This window comes from Leptodactylus fuscus, chromosome 1 (genome assembly GCF_031893055.1).
Source record: "Leptodactylus fuscus isolate aLepFus1 chromosome 1, aLepFus1.hap2, whole genome shotgun sequence".
Classification (NCBI taxonomy): Eukaryota; Metazoa; Chordata; class Amphibia; order Anura; family Leptodactylidae; genus Leptodactylus; species Leptodactylus fuscus.
In genome coordinates, this window is record NC_134265.1 from 221,993,849 (window position 1) to 222,012,009 (window position 18,161).

At 44.0% G+C, this 18,161-nt stretch overlaps 1 protein-coding gene across 3 annotated transcripts; it reads right to left on the reverse strand.

The window, feature by feature from the left end:
• Nucleotides 1-5,384: 5,384 nt before the first annotated feature.
• LOC142215584 (perilipin-3-like) lies at nt 5,385-14,928 on the reverse strand. Of its 3 annotated transcripts, XM_075283707.1 has the most exons (8): nt 14,880-14,928; nt 14,590-14,678; nt 11,333-11,528; nt 10,737-10,819; nt 7,320-7,605; nt 6,678-6,877; nt 6,470-6,577; nt 5,385-6,231 (listed from the first exon to the last, which is right to left on the reverse strand). In XM_075283707.1, the coding sequence occupies exons 2-8, from the start codon at nt 14,644-14,646 to the stop codon at nt 5,878-5,880; spliced, it is 1,284 nt and encodes a 427-aa protein (XP_075139808.1). In that variant the 5' UTR covers nt 14,647-14,678; nt 14,880-14,928; the 3' UTR covers nt 5,385-5,877. The 3 variants fall into 3 exon arrangements, with proteins under 3 accessions (XP_075139808.1, XP_075139809.1, XP_075139810.1); XM_075283708.1 differs by lacking the exon at nt 14,880-14,928 and having other exon boundaries at nt 6,473-6,577; nt 14,590-14,854; XM_075283709.1 differs by lacking the exons at nt 6,470-6,577; nt 14,880-14,928 and having other exon boundaries at nt 14,590-14,855.
• Nucleotides 14,929-18,161: the final 3,233 nt, after the last annotated feature.

Below are 18,161 nucleotides of genomic sequence, written 5' to 3' on the forward strand. Positions count from 1 at the left end.
GCGGTGTTCGATTCGATTCGAACATGGTGAACAGCCTAATATCCGATCGAACATGAGTTCGATAGAACACTGTTCGCTCATCTCTAATTATAACAGTTTTTGTCAGCGGTCATTCTAAGCTGAATATGCCTGCCCTTGCCAGATCGCAGCCGCCAAGAAGTTTAAGGCCTGGCAAGTACCAGCGTGGGAGACTGGCTGGGAATCGCAGGTGCTTTTGACTTTTTTGTTTCTGGGCATTTAGGCGTTCTCCTTCCACCTGTTCTACAAAAAATATCAAATTATATCAGTTTTTGTCAGCGGTCATTCTAAGCTGAATATGCCTGCCCTCGTCAGATCCCAGCCGCGAAGCAGCTTAAGGCCTGGCAAATACCAGCGTGGGAGACTGGCTGGAAATCCTAGGTGCCGTTGATGATTTTGTTTCTGGGCTTTTAGGCGTTCTCCGTCCACCTGTTCTACAAAAAGTATCGAATTACATCAATTCTTCTCAGCGGTCATTCTAAGCTGAATATGCCTGCCCTCATCAGATTGCTGCCACCAAGCAGCTTAAGGCCTAGCAAGTACCAGCGTGGGAGACTGGCTGCGAATCCCAGGTGCTTTTGACTTTTTTGTTTTTGGGCTTTTAGGCGTTCTCCTTCCAGCTATTCTACAAAATTATCGAATTATATCAGTTTTTGTCAGCAGTCATTTTAAGCTGAATATTCCTGCCCTCGTCAGATCGCAGCTGCCAAGCAGCTTAAGGCCTGGCAAGTAATAGCATGGGAGACTGGCTGGGAATCCCAGGAGCTGTTGACTATTTTGTTCCTGGGCATTTAGGCGTTCTCCGTCCACCTGTTCTACAAAAAGTATTGAATTACATCATTTCTTGTCAGCGGTCATTTTAAGCTGAATATGCCTGCCTTCGTCAGACCGCAGCTGCCAAGCAGCTTAAGGCCTGACAAGTACCAGCGTGGGAGACTGGCTGGGAATCCCAGGTGCTGTTGACTTTTTTGTTTTGGTGCTTTTAGGCGTTCTCCGTCCACCTGTTCTACAAAAAGTATCGAATTACATCAATTCTTGTCAGCGGTCAATCTAAGCTGAATATGCCTGCCCTCGTCAGATCGCTGCCACCAAGCAGCTTAAGGCCTAGCAAGTACCAGCGTGGGAGACTGGCTGGGATTCCCAGGTGCTTTTGACTTTTTTGTTTCTGGGCTTTTAGGCGTTCTCCTTCCACCTGTTCTACAAAAAATATCGAATTATATCAGTTTTTGTCAGCGGTCATTCTAAGCTGAATACGCCTGCCCTCGTCACATCACAGCCGCCGAGCAGCTTAAGTCCTGGCAAGTACCAGAATGAGAGACTGGCTCTGAATCATGGGTGCCATTGACAATTTTTTTTCTGGGCTTTGAGGCGTTCTCCGTACACCTGTTCTACAAAAAGTATTGAATAAAATAATTTCTTGTCAGTGGTCATTCTAAGCTGAATATGCCTGCCCTCGTCAAATCGCAGCCGCAAAGCAGCTTAAGGCCTAGCAAGTACCAGCGTGGGAGACTGGCTGGGAATCTTAGGTGCCGTTGACAATTTTGTTTCTGGGCTTGTAGGCGTTCTCTGTCCACCTGTTCAACAAAAAGTATCGAATTACATCATTTCTTCTCAGCAGTCATTCTAAGCTGAATATTCCTGCCCTCGTCAGATCACAGTTGCCAAGCAGCTTAAGGCCTGGCAAGTACCAGCGTGGTGAGACTGGCTGGGAATCCTAGGTGCCGTTGATGTATTTGTTTCTACGCTTTTAGGCGTTCTCCTTCCACTTGTTCTACAAAAAGTATTGAATGAAATCATTTCTTGTCAGCGGTCGTTCTAAGCTGAATACGCCTACCCTCGTTAGATCGCAGCCGCCAAGCAGCTTAAGGCCTGGCAAGTAACCGCGTGGGAGACTGGCTGGGAATCCTAGGTGCCGTTGAGGTATTTGTTTCTGGGCTTTTAGGCGTTCTCCGTCCACCTGTTCTACAAAAAGTATCGAATTACATCATTTCTTGTCAGCGGTCATTCTAAGCTGAATATGCGTGCCCTTGTCAGATTGCAGCTGCCAAGCAGCTTAAGGCTTGGTAAGTACCAGCGTGGGGGACTGGCTAGGAATCCCAGGTGCCGTTGACGATTTTGTCTCTGGGCTTTTAGGCGTTCTCCGTCTACCTTTTTTACAAAAAGTATCAAATTACATAATTTCTTGTCAGCGGTCATTCTAAGCTGAGTATGCCTGCCATCGTCACTTCGCAGCCGCCAAGCAGCTTAAGGCCTGGCAAGTACCAGCGTGGGAGACTGGCTGGGAATCCCAGGTGCCGTTGACTATTTTGTTCAGCAAGACCTGGCTTTCAAACGTTTCCAATGCCAGGCCTATGTTCATAACAACAGGGCTAGTGCCTTTTTAGCTAGTAAAATTAAACAATCCCAGCCCAAATCCTTTATCGCTTATCTTTTAGATCAACAAGGAAATAGGATTGTTAACCCCCAACTTATTGCGGACCAATTTCGCCTGTATTATAAGTCCTTGTACAACCTTAGAGAGGATTGCCAGACTTATCAGCCCACTCAAAACGAGATCAATGGGTTTTTAGATTCAGTGTCTTTTCCTCGTCTCTCTCCTGAACAATCCAAATCTCTGGCCACACCTATTACTTTGCTGGAAGAACAGGAGGCCATAGCCTCACTGAAACCGATGAAGTCCCCCGGGCCCTGATAGCTTCTCGGGGATCTATTACAAGAAATTTGTAGATGTCTTGTCTCCTCATCTTCTGGGATTGTTCAGGAGGGCGGCGGAGAAACAACGTTTTCCGGAGGAGATGCTATCATGCTACCACTCTTCCGAAGCCAGGTAAGTCTCCTACCATACCGGCTAATTTCAGGCCTATTTCACTTTTGAATATCGATGTCAAATTATATGCTAAAATTCTTGCTGAACGTCTACTCTACCTCCTCTCTCAATTGATCAAATCCGATCAGGTGGGATTTGTGTTTGGTAGGCAGGCCCCGGACGGCACGCGGAGGTTTATAGACCTTATACAGAAGGCCGAAAGAGAGGGTGCTCCTTCCCTGCTCTTGGACGCCGAAAAGGCTTTTGACAGGGTCCACTGGAGCTATCTTGATAGTATTTTGGATAGATTTGGTGTGGGCCCTGTCTTTAAGTCTGCTATTCTTGCTCTTTACTCCTGGCCTTCGGCCCGTGTGCTCTCCTTAGGTTTCCTATCCGATCCCTTCCTCGAATGGGACCCATCAGGGCTGCCCCCTTTCCCCCATTATATTTGCCTTGGTGATGGAGCCCCTGGCAGAGTCCATTCGAGCAGATGTTGCTATTGAGGGTATGGTTGTGAGCCGTCAACAACATAAAATTGGTCTGTATGCCGATATCGTCATTTTGGTCCTATCTTCCCCTAGCTCCTCCCTTCTAATTTTATATGGGAGGGTAAGAAATCTAGGGTTCACTTCAACGTTGTGTCTAGGCCATGGGCTAGCGGGGGTGCGGGCATCCCAGATAAGAAATATTTTATTGCGTCGGTCTTGGAACAGCTTAAGGTAGGTTGGGATGAGACTTCAAAATGGCACTGGTCTAAATTAGAATTATGTTTGTTAGATGCCCCACTTCTAAGTATTCTGCGCCCCAAGCACCTTGGTCCCTCGCCCGTACAACCACCCCCTGCTTAGTATTAAGGCCTCAATGGTGGTGTGGTGCTATTTTCTGTCCCATACTTCTAGGGAAGACCTGGCTCCCCTGAGCAAGTTACCGCTACTCTACATGACCGCCTTCCTCCTCCAGCCTCCCTGGTTGGGATTCTATAGGCATCCGTAAAATCGCCTACTTGTACTCTGAAGAGTAAATCCTTTTCCATTTTACAAGATGAATTCCACCTCCCTAAAAACGACTTTTTCAAATATTTGCAATGGACCCTCACCACTTATTTTTCCTAGACTAACCTTGTGACTGTGGAATCAGACTTCACCTGTAAAAGGGGGGACCTCCGCATTCTATAATTTTCTCTGTCCCCGCTGGGCAGGTCAAGCTTTTTCACCTGCTCCGCTGGGAAGCGGATCTTGCCAGACCCATCTCCTTGACAGAATGGTATGAGGCTAGTGGGTTTTGGGGGGGGGGGGGGGGGGGGGGGGGGGGGGAAGAAGCTACATTGGGAGACGGTCCTAAAGATAATGTTACACTGGTACAGGATTCCTACTCAACTGCCACATGTAGACCCTTCCTTTTCAAGGCTCTGCTGGAGAGGATGCGGTGGCGTGGGTTCATTTATGGTGGAACTGTCCTCCAATTTTAGTTGGCAGAGTTTTGCTTCATGTCCTCCATTGCTGGCCTTGTCATACATCCTTCCCCTAGCCTAGCTCTTTGTTTTCTCAACACTGGCCTTTGTCCTTCAGGCACGCAGGTAGTGTTGGGACAAATAGTGCTGGCAACCCGATCTATGATTGCCCGTCAATGGAAGTCCACACTTTGCCTAACCATTAGTGAATTGATCCATCATATTGACTTAGCCTTCACCCTTGAGCGTATGCTAGCCAGGAAAAACAAAAAAAAAAAAAAAACCCACTATCCTTAGTTTTCACTCCAAGTAGTCTCTCTGGTCCTCTCATATGGAATCTAGGAGGCCTGCCTCCCGCTCAGCCCCAGACCTTTCCCGCTTCAGCTCCCTGACTGCCCACTAGTTTTAGCTGGTATTATGTTCCTCTCTTTGGTGTGCCTGATAGCTATTACCTGCGGTGACTTGACACATTTTGCCTCTGATTTATGCAGCTCTGAAATTTACCCAGGTATATTGTTCTTGTTGTGAATTTTTGTTTTTCTGTGCTCTCCCTTCCCCCTCTTTTACTTGCTCCCTCTCCCTTCTCCTGTCTTTAACTTTACCCTGTGTTAATATGTAACTGCGTATTTCATATATGTTTTGTTCATAACTTTGATTTGAAGAGAGGTGGTGTTTCTACGCTCCCCCCATCTTTACCCAGTGTTGTATTGGTTCCTTCCCTCCCCCCCTTCTGCATATATTGTAAAACCTTTTTCTCTTAATAAAATAAGATTTAAAATAAAATAACCCCTCCTGAAGTCTGGGCCACAAAGTACAGCCTAGATGTAAGCCATCGAAAATATTAGAATTAGAGGCTTCCTTGTACACCTGAAATACAGCCAAATAGGGATGGAGTAACCTGCTCCAAACAAAAACCCAACTCTTAAAATGGTTACAGGACTGAGCAGATTGAGGAATAGCATCAGTCAGTTAATCTTACCTCAACCCAGTTGGATGAAGGAAAGGGGGGGGAGAAAACAAAGAAAAAAAAACGGGGGGTGTCTTAACCTCTCGTGTGCTCTCATCAAATCAGCAGTGCAGATTTATCAGTCTGGTGCCATCAACTCCAGATTTTATTTTAATGAAATTAACTGTTACATCAGTTTGTTTTTTGCGTGCATTTCCAATGTGATCCAAACTTTGATAGTTTTTTTTTTTTCTTTCCCTGCATAGTGTATTGTAACTAAGCCAGTACATTGCTTGTTAAACTGCAGTGGAGGAATACACTAGCAATTGCCTCATTAATAGTCACCATCACAGTGCAGTGAATACTAATGAGCTAACAGCTAGTAGTTTAGGTGAAGATTGCCCGAGTGAAAGGGCCTGAGAAACAAAAAGACGCCTGGGAAATCTGAGTGACATCTGTCTACACCAGAGGGAGACTTTAACAGATTTCAGAAAGACCAACTGCAGAGCACAGATTTTTATAAACTTTGGCATAACTACAGAGAAATACAAAAGTTTAGCACATTATCCAAGTATAATTCTAAAGCAGTCTAAGATGCCAGAATGCAGGAGTCACGCCTCCAAAGCAAAGTGCAAATATTTAGGGCTTCATTATCACTTATTGTATCTTTTCAGGTTGCTCTTCACTCATTTCAACCAGCTGGGGGGCAAATGGACCCACCAACCACGTTAAGGGAGTGTTTGCAACTACATAGCCTAAAAGTTCATTCACATAGTCATGGACTTTCATGGCTCGTTCTCGGCTTTGTGTCAGAATACTTGCAGAAACATCTCCAAGTGAGTCAACAGAAGCAAAAGAAGAATGCAGATCTTGAGCAGTTTGCCGTAGTTGTTGCATTCGGTCCTGTATGTTAGCTGGCAGGCCTTGCGCACCAGATACCAGAGTAAAACAAGTAGTTTGTAGTTGCTTGGTCAGTGTACGGGTCATGATTAACACATGAGAATCCAGTGCCTACAACAAAGTTAACAGATTAACCCTTCTACTTTTACAGTTTGTGTTCATGCAGTTTAATACACATGCATAAAAAAAAAACAAAAAAAAAAAACCACTTTGACTGGTTGTAGAGTCAGAGATGTAACTGGGATAGGTAAGAGGTGAAGGATCTGAAACATGCACTACTTGTTCCATCCAAATAGAACAAAGGTAATCTAGTTAATACATTTTGTTATTAGCAATTCAACCTTCACACTACCTGTTCACCATCAACTAATCCAGTTCCTGACTTGCCACTCCATTCCAGCCACAGTTGCTGCAGTTTCTCTTGGCCACCATGAACACTTTGTTTAAAAGTCTCCAGCTTTATTGGAAAGTTAAAAAAAAAAAAAAATAATTTTTGCAACTATAAAACAAGATATGAACATAAAATATTTATATTCCAATGGCTCACAGTATCCTACCCGGTCAATGGTTTGGTGCAGCTGAGCCAGAGTCTCCATAGTGCTGATCTGGGCATTCCTCATCTTGCCCAAAGAATGTTGGTATGCACGGTGACGGAGACGAGAGGACAAAGAACCCAAACGAATATAGTAACTTTGTTGTTCCTTTTGTTGTTGTAGAGGAGCTACTTCAAAACCCTCCACAGTTGCAGCAAGCTGAGCTATGAAGAAAAAAAAAAAAAACAAAAAAAACACATAAATGTGATTACTGTATATAGATAACTTATGGAAAAGAATCACAGAACTACAACAACTAAATTTATACGGCTGCCAAGTTGCATCACATTGTGGTAACCAGATTTGGGGGGGGGGGGGGGGGAATTATATCAGATTAGCATATGCAAACCAAGAAAACATCTGAAAGTGCTTTGTTTTTCTGTTGTGGTTTGCAGTAAGAGCCCAACATTTACAAGGAACGACTTACCGCCAAGTCTTTTCCTCATGTTAATGTGCCATTTTTTATACCAATGAAAGTGACTAAAGCCAGAATTACATGGCTTTACTCAAACATGAATAAAAGTGCAGCTGTAATAGCAAGCCAATAAAGTTAAATCAATTAGAAACACCAGGTAGTAGAGTGACTGGATCAATCTAGTTACTTACATAGCTCTTCATCTGTCATAGGAAGGTAATGATCGACCCACTCTTCAGATTTTCCCAACACTGTATCCAGACTGCTGGTGACAAGCTGCCCTACTTGAGTATCCATTACTGTTGAGACTACAGATCGAGTCACATCCATGCTTCCCTGTACTGCACCAGCTGCCAAGCCCATTACACCAGATACTGCACTTGTGACAGTGTTACGGGCACCAGTCACAGTGTTGGTCACAACACCAACTACTGCATCACATGCTCCAGTCACCAGCTCTTTTGTATTCGATACAACCTGAAGAAAAAAATATAAATAAAAAGATATAAGTTTTCCCCACTTCAATCAAACTTCAGTCCCATTTAGCACAGGGCATTCTTCACTTTGTTCAGCAACTTAAAGCTCCCAGTTGGTCAATTGATCAAAAGACTCACCTGCTGATGCACACAGCAACCAGTCACTTCACATGTAACTATGAGGACCTGTTATGCTCAGACTAGTACAAAAACAAAGCACTTGTAGCTGCTGGGACAGACCCGTTTTCACACATGACCAGTCTGTGGACTTATTCAGTGACTGGATAAGATGAATATGCTGGGTGAGTTACCACACTGTTCATTACACTGCACTGTTTCCTGTACTGAAGTGCTGAGGATTTTTAACCCTTTAAGAGGACCCTCCTGAATAAAGTTTGAGGAAATGCAGTTTACAAAGTCAGGGGAATCCACAAAACTGGCATTTCAAGTGCTCTACATAAGCAGCACTATGTCCAAAAACCTGTCTAAATCTCTAATCCAGAATCCACATTGTGTGCCGGATGAGCAGTTTATACCCACATAAGATTGTTAATTGGGGTATCAAGGGTACAACCTGCTTCTTGGGCATCCAGCAAGGTGCAGAGTCAAAGAAGCACTGTGTGGCTTCTAGAATGCAGATTTAGTTGCCATGTCATGTTTGCCGAGCCCCTGATCTGCCATTAAAAATCAAATTCCCTAGAAGTTGGACTCGTTTTGAAGACAGTAACTAGCATTTTTCAAGATCTGAAAGCACAGCAGATTGCAAAAAGCAAGTATTAGCTTTGCATGGGTGGGTTTGGGTACCTCATTTTCACAGTAGCTCCTGATTATGCGTGTGCATGTGTAGGAAGTATTCACTTCTGGTTCTTGTTTGTACTCTAAACCTGTGTGTATCCAGATACAAATTTGATAAAATGGTCTGGCCAGTGTATCTTATAAGCTGTAGTTTGGGGGGGGGGGGGGGGGGTTATGATTCTGTATCCTTATCAGGGTTTTTTTTTGCAGACAGCATTTTTAGGGTGCCTATAGTTGACCATTTTATTAACTTTTGGGTAATTAGAAATAAAAAAAAATCTAGAATAGATTGCAAGTTATATTTTATTGTACGAGTTATTAATTTTGTAGAATATAAGTCCATGGGTAAAGTTATGGTAGTAGTTTTTGAATTGCCATCTTCAAGGGGCATAACAATTTTCTGTTGAAAGCTGTTAAGAGCTTTTTGCAGGAAAGTCTGTTTTTATTGGTACACTTTGGGGTAGAGTAAAGTTATAAATGTAAATATAATATAGTTTTTTACATGGGAAGAGGGGTATTTTGTATTTTAATACCTCTGTGGGGGCAGGAGAACGTTTTATTTTGTCTCAAAGGGGACTTGAACCAGTGATCTTCTGCTGACAGTCTGGTACCATATCATGGAAACTTTTAGATACCATGTCATGATAGATTGTGGCATCCACGTTAACTCCACAATAGAGTCGTCCCCCCAATGGGGGTGCCATTAGCAAGTCATGGTGTGTGAAGTTCTCGCCCATACAGTTATGGTACAAGTCATGGTACAGGAAGAGGGTTAAAGTGTAAGAATAAATGCTGCCATTACATGCATTATTCTCCCATGGCACATCTGCTTAACAAACAGTTCTAGTGTATGGCCATGCCCAATCTGCTATTGTGCAGTTTAGCAAATAAGTTGCATATTAAAAGCAACTTCAGCCATGTAAATGTTATGAGAATGTACATAGTAAGAAATTGAACACTAGGGGAGGGGCATAAAAAAAAACAACATATGATACACAATTTTCTGATATTTTTGTTGTAAAATGGTGCTGTGACCACTCTAACGGTGAGACTGAGTTCTTACTGTAATACAGATGTTATAACATGGTAGCACAAATAAGATTTAACACACACACACACACACACACACACACACACACACACACACACACTTTCTGCAACAGAAAGTCTATTCCATACAACTGTTTTTTTTCCCCACAGTGTGCTCCTTTCAGACAAATAGGACAGGTCTAGAAGTTCATCCAATATGTAAACATGCCCTAAATAGAGATGAGCGAATAAGTATTCGATCGAATACTACTATGCGAGCAAATACTCGTATCGGTCGAATACCACACAAGAAAGTTCCATAGAATTCAATTCAAAAACCTCCTTGTGCTCATCCTGCTACTTCCTGAACTTGGAGGATCCAATGTGTCGAACTTTGGTTTCCATGGAAACCGGAACATTCCTTCCCCCCAATAGACTATAATGGTATTAGATATACTACTCGCTCATCTCTAGCCCTAAACCAATGAGTAAAATTTTACACATGGCAGTTTAAGAGTCAAAACTAGCAAACAGCCAACTTGAGGAATGAATCCTTAGGGCTACCACACAGTTTTTGCAGGTGGATTGACAGAATAGCCTACAAAAAAAGGCTCCCATTGACTTCAATGGGAGCCGCTTACTTTTTTCCTGCTAGCGGAAAAGGAGAGATGCCACAATCTTGTCACAGATTCTGTGGCAAATTCAGCTGCGACTCGACACTCATTTAGGCCCATTCATTTGGCATCCTGTCACAGCCAGCCATTTGGAATGTTCACAAGGCGGAAATGGTTCCAGCGACCATTTCCTCTGTGTGAACTTACCCTTAGGGGGGAGAAAAGGAATGGAGTCAATTGTCCTCTTCTGCTTTCAAATGAAGGGTATAGGTCACAAATCCAGACATGTCTTAGTAAACAGTTGTAATAAAGAAACTCAAGATTATATTTGAGCTCTGGTTTGTATTCAGTTATTTTTACCAGAAGTTGAATAAATTGGAGCATCTCAGGGCACACCCCTACTGTCAAGCAATGCTGCCAGAGGCCTTATTTATACAACAGGCTAAAGTGAATGAGTTGCCAGATAAGACCAGTTTGTTTGTTTTTAATTAAAAAAAAACCCTTGACCCAAACCAAATATGCTGACACTTCCTGTTTTTGGTAAGTGCACATCTAGTAGGAATAAATTAGATACTTCAGAGTTGTGGAAAGTTTTCTGGGTGAGAGTTAAACGTGTTGCCGTAATACTCAAATATTTTGCTGGCACATGGAAAAATATAGTAGAACGCGCTAGAGTAACAGCAAGAAAAATTACCTTCTCAGTTGGCTGCTGAAGAATAGGCAGTGTGGATTCCAGTTTGTCTAAACCTTTGCAAGCAAGTTCATTAGCAGTAGCAACTAAGAAGAAAGGAACAGATAATTTGTCTTTTCCCCATTTATAGTTTCTACATGCAAGTTCAATAAGTGTTTGCTTTATACAATTATTTAATCAGAAATCAGGCCTCTAATATACATAGACTTCAAAATTTGTCAACAAGCCTTTAATAGTCCCACCATGGGAAAAGCCAGCATGTTCCTTTTGCAGTGTTCCTATACTAGTTGATAACCAGTCTACAATGTAGAATGGCATGGCCCATAGACTAGCCAAGTCCTGCGTAATACATTCATAAAATAACTGAATAGAAATAAACATGGTATCCAGCATGTGACTTGACATTCAGTAATCAGCAGTGTTTTAACTGTGGGTTGAAATAACATCCACATCATAGTGTTACTGCTTTACCATTTTAAAGTCATTTTTAGATTTAAAAAAAAAAAAAAAAAAAGGGAAGAGCCCCAGTCATGAAGTGATTAAAGAGATTCAACTTTCTCAGACAAATTAATGCAAAATCTACATTTTAATACACTTACTCTGTGGCTCCAGTTTGCTTATAATAGGTTTTGATCCAGTTACTGCAACATCAGCTAAGGTTTTCGCTCCTTTCTCGGCAACATCACAAACATTGCGGATGTATGGGTGGCTATCCTTAGTAGAGTTGTAGACTGCACTCACCACACTACATGCAGAGCTGACCATAGGCAGATGTGCAACACGTTCCACCAAATTCTGTTTTAAACAAGTTAAAATAGTCAGTAGATCAGAATCAGAGAACAAACACGCCAAGAAGTCTCATAATGTGAAATTTTGCTACAAACACATCTAGTCTCAAAGTCTAGTGTATTACATATCACAAGTTGCGCTATAAAAGTCATGTGACAGAAAGTCACACAAATTACTCTAGCTATACATGGTTGCAAGCCATGTAGCATTCACGCTTGTGCCATTGTCCACCCTTTGTTTCCACCTAAATCAACTGCTTAGGGACAGCTTGCCAGCAGTCAGTTTAAAGACATTAAGGGGTATTCCCATGTCGCATACTTACCCATCTTCGTTCCTCTAAAATCTTCTGTCTTCCGGCTTTGTCTCGTCATTGGTGGGCGGGGTCACATATGCAAAGCCAAGTGGCGAGATGCCGCCGGCCCTGCGTGCTCATACACCAGTCTACCCTTCACAATGCGAATACAGACCCGACACCCTGCGGGTCTGTATTAGCATTGTGAAGGCTAGACTGGTGTATGAGCTTGCACGCAGGGCCGGCGGCATCTCGCCGCTTGGCTTTGCATATGTGACCCTGGAGCGGAACAGCATCGCTTCTGCCGCTGCTGTCTTCATGCAGGGCAGAAGCATAGAGATGTGCCTGTGCCAGCATCTAACAGTCCCCAGCATCCGCCTATTACAGCGGATGCCGGGGAGTTAGACGCCGGCACAAGTGAAGCCAGCAACATCGCTATGCTTCTGCCCTACATGAAGCCAGCAGCGGCAGAAGCGATGCTGTTATTCCGCTCGTCCGCCCTGGAATAGCAGCATCACTTCTGCCGCTGCTGGCTTCATGCAGGGCAGAAGCATACCGATGTTGCTGGCTTCACCTGTCCCCCAAAGGGTAAACTACCCCCCCCCACCCCCCTCCAGGCTCACTCCCATGTACTTAGCCCCTCCTCCCTCCCCCCTGAGAGTAGGCAGACATCACTTGACTCAGGTCAGGGCTGTGGCCACAAAAAAAAAAAAAAAAAAAAAAAAAAAAAAAAAAAATGAATAAAGTGAGATGGTGGCCAAACAAAGCAGTTTTGCTGAAGCAATGTATTTAGGAAAAGTCTTACATTCACATTTACAAGCAGTATAGATAGGATCCTTGTGACGGGACAACCCCCTTTAATTTCAATGAGGTTTTTTTTTTAAAGCGAACTGCAGGTATCCATATGTAGCCTCTCCACAGTGAAGCTTTTTTTGCTTGGACAATTTTTATACAGTGCAAAAAAAAAAACATCAAATTTTCCAGGGATTTAGGCAAAAACACAAAGGGTGGACAGCAGCGCAAGTGTAAATGCCACATCACCAATGTTTCAACTTCTTCAAATAGGTACTGCTCTAAATATTGTACTGGAAGTGTCAGGTTTCATGCATACAAACGTGTGCATAGTAGATTTTTATTTTCCTCCTCTAAAACAAGGTCCTCATGTCAGCGCCTGTAAATTGTAGACATTAGAGAAGAGAGTACTATTTGGAATGGCAGTTCCGAATAGCACGCTCCCATAAGAATGAATGGACGCAGCTGGCATCCTGCCGCTTAACCCCCTTCGTGCCAGCACTACCATTCATTCCTATGGGAACATGCTATTCAAAACTGCCTTTTCAAATAGTACCCGCTCATCTCTAGCAGTCATATTTAAAGCTCCCCTGCAGCAAGAACCTGTGAAACAAAAATAGATTATTCATACTCACCTGTCCCCGATGCAGTGTCCTCCTGCTCTGGTGGCTCCTCCCAGGTCTCTTCTGGAGTTCTGAGGACAGGCCTCAGGAAGAGGATTGTGAAGTTAAAGGTAGTGACATCACATGCCATTCACTGATTGGCCTCAGCAGTCACTCAGAGGAACACTGGAAGAGACCTGGTCAGCATATTTTTTCCTCCCTTTGTTTTCCTCTCTCAATTACCCCAGTTGATTTAAAAGTTAGAAGGGTTGTCTGTTTTTGCCTGGACAACCCATTTAAAAGGGAGTCTATCAATGGTAACTGTGCTGAAGAGATCCATTTGTTTTCTCCCAAAATTGATTTTTCTGATAAATTAATCTTTGAGCACAGGGGGTGGTATCCCTGTGCTTTGAACACCCCCACATCAGGTATGCCTGAATAGCCTTTCTAATGCCCTGTTCACATCTGCTTTTGCATTCCATCGAGAGAAGATTTGGCATGGAGACCCCCTGAACAGAATAAAAATGCAATTGCAAGCACTGTGCTTGCATAGACTATAATGGTTCACACTAGCATATGTATTCTGTCCAGTAGAGTCCACATGGAGATCCCCTGGATGGAATACAAATGCAATTGCAAGCGCTGTAAAAGCACACGGACCCCATAGACTATAATGGGGTTCGTGTGCTTGCCACACACTGCCCGCACTAATGATTTGGGATGACCACCAGTCCCTGCCACTACTACTGTAATACATCCATGTAAGAGGGACTGTAGTTGGAAAGCTAGACTTTCTACCAACCGCTGTTCATGCAATACAACAGCCAGAGAGTTTTCTTTTGACTACTAACATATCCAGTATACCACTAAGGGTGTACATACTGAGAGGAGAGAACCAAGGTGGCATACTGTGCAGGAGTACCAATGGGGCTTTATACCATGTGGAGGCCACAACAGGATACACTGTATGGAGACAGTTTGATGTGTGAGCTCTAAGTGGGCGTCAGCAGAATACATTACACACACCAGTAAAAGTACTGTTTGGGGCATGGGATTGACATCTCTTAACATACTGTCACATTCAGCTCAGCCCATCACCTGAGGTCAGTCAAGGCCAGCAGACAGGTTATAAAGGAGTTGAGTACATCTGTCACTACCACTGGTAATTGAGCCATGCACAAGACCAATCAATTTTGTACAAAGATCTATTTCTACTGACAGCAACATTTTAGATAAACCACAAGTAATCTGGCCTATCATATGGCCTCAGCTACAAAGGGCAATCTGCTATCTGCACGATTAGAGGTTATAAAGCCCCACAGCTGCCAAGCGAGATAAGAGGGTGTCCCAGCACGGCAAAGTCCAGTCACCCCCAACTCACCTGTTGCTCAGAAGTCTCATCCACTTGGTCACGAGTAGCCATTTCATCTGCTGACATGATGCCAGCCCCACTTGCAGCAGATGTATTACCTTAGAAAGGAAACCTGGACAAAGAGAAACTAAGTGTGAAAGTCGCACAAAGCAAGGCACCACTACAAAGACACTAGGAGCACCACATGTACCGCCTTGAGAGAAACACACGGGCTACTCCACCCAAAAGAGAGAACAACGGAGCCCTCAGCCCGTTCGCACAGGTCACCCCCGCGTCCCCACTGCCTGCCCTTCACTCACCAACCAAATGTTGAGCCCCGGCGCGCTTCACTAGCTCACGCTTGGCCACTATTTAAAGAGGCGGTGACGTCACGCAGTTTCCAGCCGTGATAGGGGCGGGGTTATTGGAGGGACGGGCTGGCCAAGGGTCGCGAGATGCCACTTTGTCAGCGTTAGATTTTGAAGAAGATTTAGCAAATGTAGAGAAAAGCGGGATAGTTGCTGGCAGTGCCCATGGCGAACCTGCTGAGACGTGGAAATAATACCTCACACTATTGTAACTCAGCGTTAGCAGCAAGCATAGTCCAACTGGAATCCTTGTCCGAGCCTTAATACTTGGTAGGCCCCCGAAACTCTAGCATCCTGATAAGGGATACCACAGTGACATGGCGACCAAGTAAAGAGATATTGACTATAGTACTTGCTCTCCAAATATATGTTGTTTATGGGGCCATCCAGAATTCTTGCATGTTGTGGAAAACGTACTGTTCAGGGAGTGGAAAGAGAAGCGGTATGTTCACACAGAGTTTTTTGGAACAGATTTTGAAGGGAAATCCGTCTCAAAATTCGCCTGCAAAAAAAGAATTCAATGGGAACCGCTTGCTTTTTTTTTTTTTCCGCTAGCTAGTAGCGGAAAAAAGAAGAGACATGACCTGTCTTGCCTCGTATTCCGCAGCTAAATCAGCCATGGCTCAAGACACGCTCCTATTCAGGCTCATTCATTTGGGACTTGAGAGATCTGATCTTTCAAAAATGACGTATTATTATCCTGCTTAGGGTATGTTCACACGGCAGAATTTGCATTCTGCGGGGGAACATTCTGCACGGCTAGCCACGGCGGCATTGCACCGGCATTCCGCTCCGGATTAGGCCCAAATGATTCGACCTAATTGGGAGGGAGCCTCGTGCCGTGGCTCATTCAGAATCCGCGGCAAGAAGGGTCATCTCACATCTTTTTCCGCTACTAGCTAGCGGAAAAAAGAAGTGAGCAGATCCCATTGAAGTCAATGGAAGCTGGTTTTGGCAGTGGATTCTGCCTCAAAATCCGCAGCCAAAAAACTCCTCAGATTTCAGAAGTTCTAGCACAGGTTAAAGGAGTTGTCCGAGATAAAATGATATTTATACACTAAGCTAACCTTCCTCCCCTCGTCTATTTTTTATATTATTTACTTTACAAAAAAATCTATATTTATCCAGACCGCCCCAGGCACATTTTCAGATTTTCCAGAGATGGAACATCACCTATACTAAACATCCCCCCAATGGGGCAACACAGTGGCTCAGTGGTTAGCACTGCAGCCACCATTCTACAAAGAAATACTTAAATGGAAAAAAAAAAGTACATTGTTATCCCTATATAAAGCTCACAATCTACATAAAAAAAGGTTTCTCGCAGCACTGGGGACGCCCCCACTGCTGCAAGAAAACTCATTAGCATACTGAAAAATAAATGGGATATCTACAGAACTGCGACGTGGAAAAGACTTCAAAGAGGAGAAGCATAGCCTTTCTGAAGGCTATTCCTATGTGTTAGGGAGAAAAAAAATCCATTCTAATTCTCTTATGGCAAGGGACAAAAGTCACCCGGTCCCTGTCGATAAGTGAGAGATGCTAAGCATTCAGGTGATTGGCCAGAATTTTAGTGAACAGTTTCAGGTCAGTGTTCAGGAGGGCGATGGTGTGGTAGTTGGATCAGTCTTTGGGAACTAGGGTAATACAGTATATGAGTACAACATGGACGATGGAATTGGAGAACCTGAAATTAATGAATTAAATAGTTCTATGAGGTGGCCCAATAGTTCACCTAGGAAAGTTTTATCTTATAAACAGGTAAAACCGTCAGGTCTTGGAGCCTTAACATTTGGCAGATGCTTCCAGGCCACCACCAATTCAGAGGCGTTGAGAAAGGACAGGGAGTCTGAAAATAGTCGCGGTAAATGACAGTCACACAGATAGTCAGTCAGCTGGAAATGATGCATTATGTGGGGCGGGATTATACAGCTTGAAATAATATAATTGAAAAACCATCGCAACGACATCTGGGTGTTGTAAACGACCAGAGGAGTTGCGAACAACATGGGGTATGGAGGAAGTATGGTGGTCCCTGAGGGTCCTGACCAACAGTGTGTTAGCTCTATAACCCCTCTCATAGTGGCAAGTATGTAAGAGAAGGCATTAAACATGTTGACTCTCCAAATCTCAGTGATCAGTTCAGGCTGCCACCAATTGGCAAAGGACCGTCATACAGCGACACTTCTTTAGCTGGGAGGTAAGGGCCCAGGTCAGGGTGAATTACGTCTGCATCTTCCATTGTTTGTCTTAAGTTGAGAATCATTAAAGATGCAAAAGTTCACTTAGGGGAAGCCGGATAGATCTGAGAAAGCACGCAAAATAGCTGAGCGATCTGCTTTACGTTCTGTTAAGAAAAATGGGAAGCCCCAGCCATAAGGTATCTGATGGTCCTACAAAAGCTGAAGAAGAGATGCTGCTGCTTTTGGAGAGTGACCAAAGAGAGGTCTTGGTATAGTTGCAGCTTAGCCTCATCAAAGTCCTTAAGCCTCTGAGCTTCATTTATTATAGCCTCTTTTAGAGTGAAATCATGGACACAGTATATGACATTACATGGGCTAGAGCAGGGGTCCTCAAACTTTTTAAACAGTGGGCCGGAGGCAGAGCAGGTCGCACAGACATCGGGAGCGGTGCCCTCCAATAGGTAAAGTGAAGTGCGCTACATGGCCTGGCCCGAGCTCCCCAGGAGCTTCATTATAAATGCACGCCTGCCGGCTTTGTCGGCGGGGCCAGACAGAAGTGCTTGGCGGGCCGCATGTGGCCCTCGGGCCGCAGTTTGAGGACCCCTGGGCTAGAGGATAAACCTATAGGGCATCATGAGCCCTGTCCAGTTTGATTTTGTGAGAAGGAGAAGGCTTGTGTAGGATGGAAATAAAGTTAGCCTTAAGTGTAATGAGTAGCCTCTGGGTGACCCTTTATTCTGATGTTGTTGCATCTACCCCTATTGTCAATGTCCTCTAGATCAGTGGTCCCCAACCTTTTTTCCACCAGGACCAGTTTCAGCAAGACAATTTTTCTATGGCCCGGTGGGGGCGGGAAGGGGTGTGGATGGGGGCAGGGAAAGGGGTGTGGTTGGGGCGGGGTTAAACATGGGGGTGTAGATTAGAATCATGTACAAATGAAAACACAAGAGAAAGTGCAAACTGACGGACACAGCAGGTTATGAAGATGGCTAATGATGACAGACACTGTTATGAAGATGGATAATGATGAAGGATATCACTCCTAATGCTG

Coding starts and splice junctions, on each gene's coding strand:
- LOC142215584 (XM_075283707.1), bottom strand. CDS start 14,646: ATGTCAGCAGATGAAATGGCTACTCGTGACCAAGTGGATGAGACTTCT. Junction 11,529..14,589: donor ATGAGACTTCTGAGCAACAG/GTGAGTTGGGGG, acceptor TGTTTAAAACAG/AATTTGGTGGAACGTGTTGC. Junction 6,878..7,319: donor TATGACAGATGAAGAGCTAT/GTAAGTAACTAG, acceptor TTTTCTTCATAG/CTCAGCTTGCTGCAACTGTG.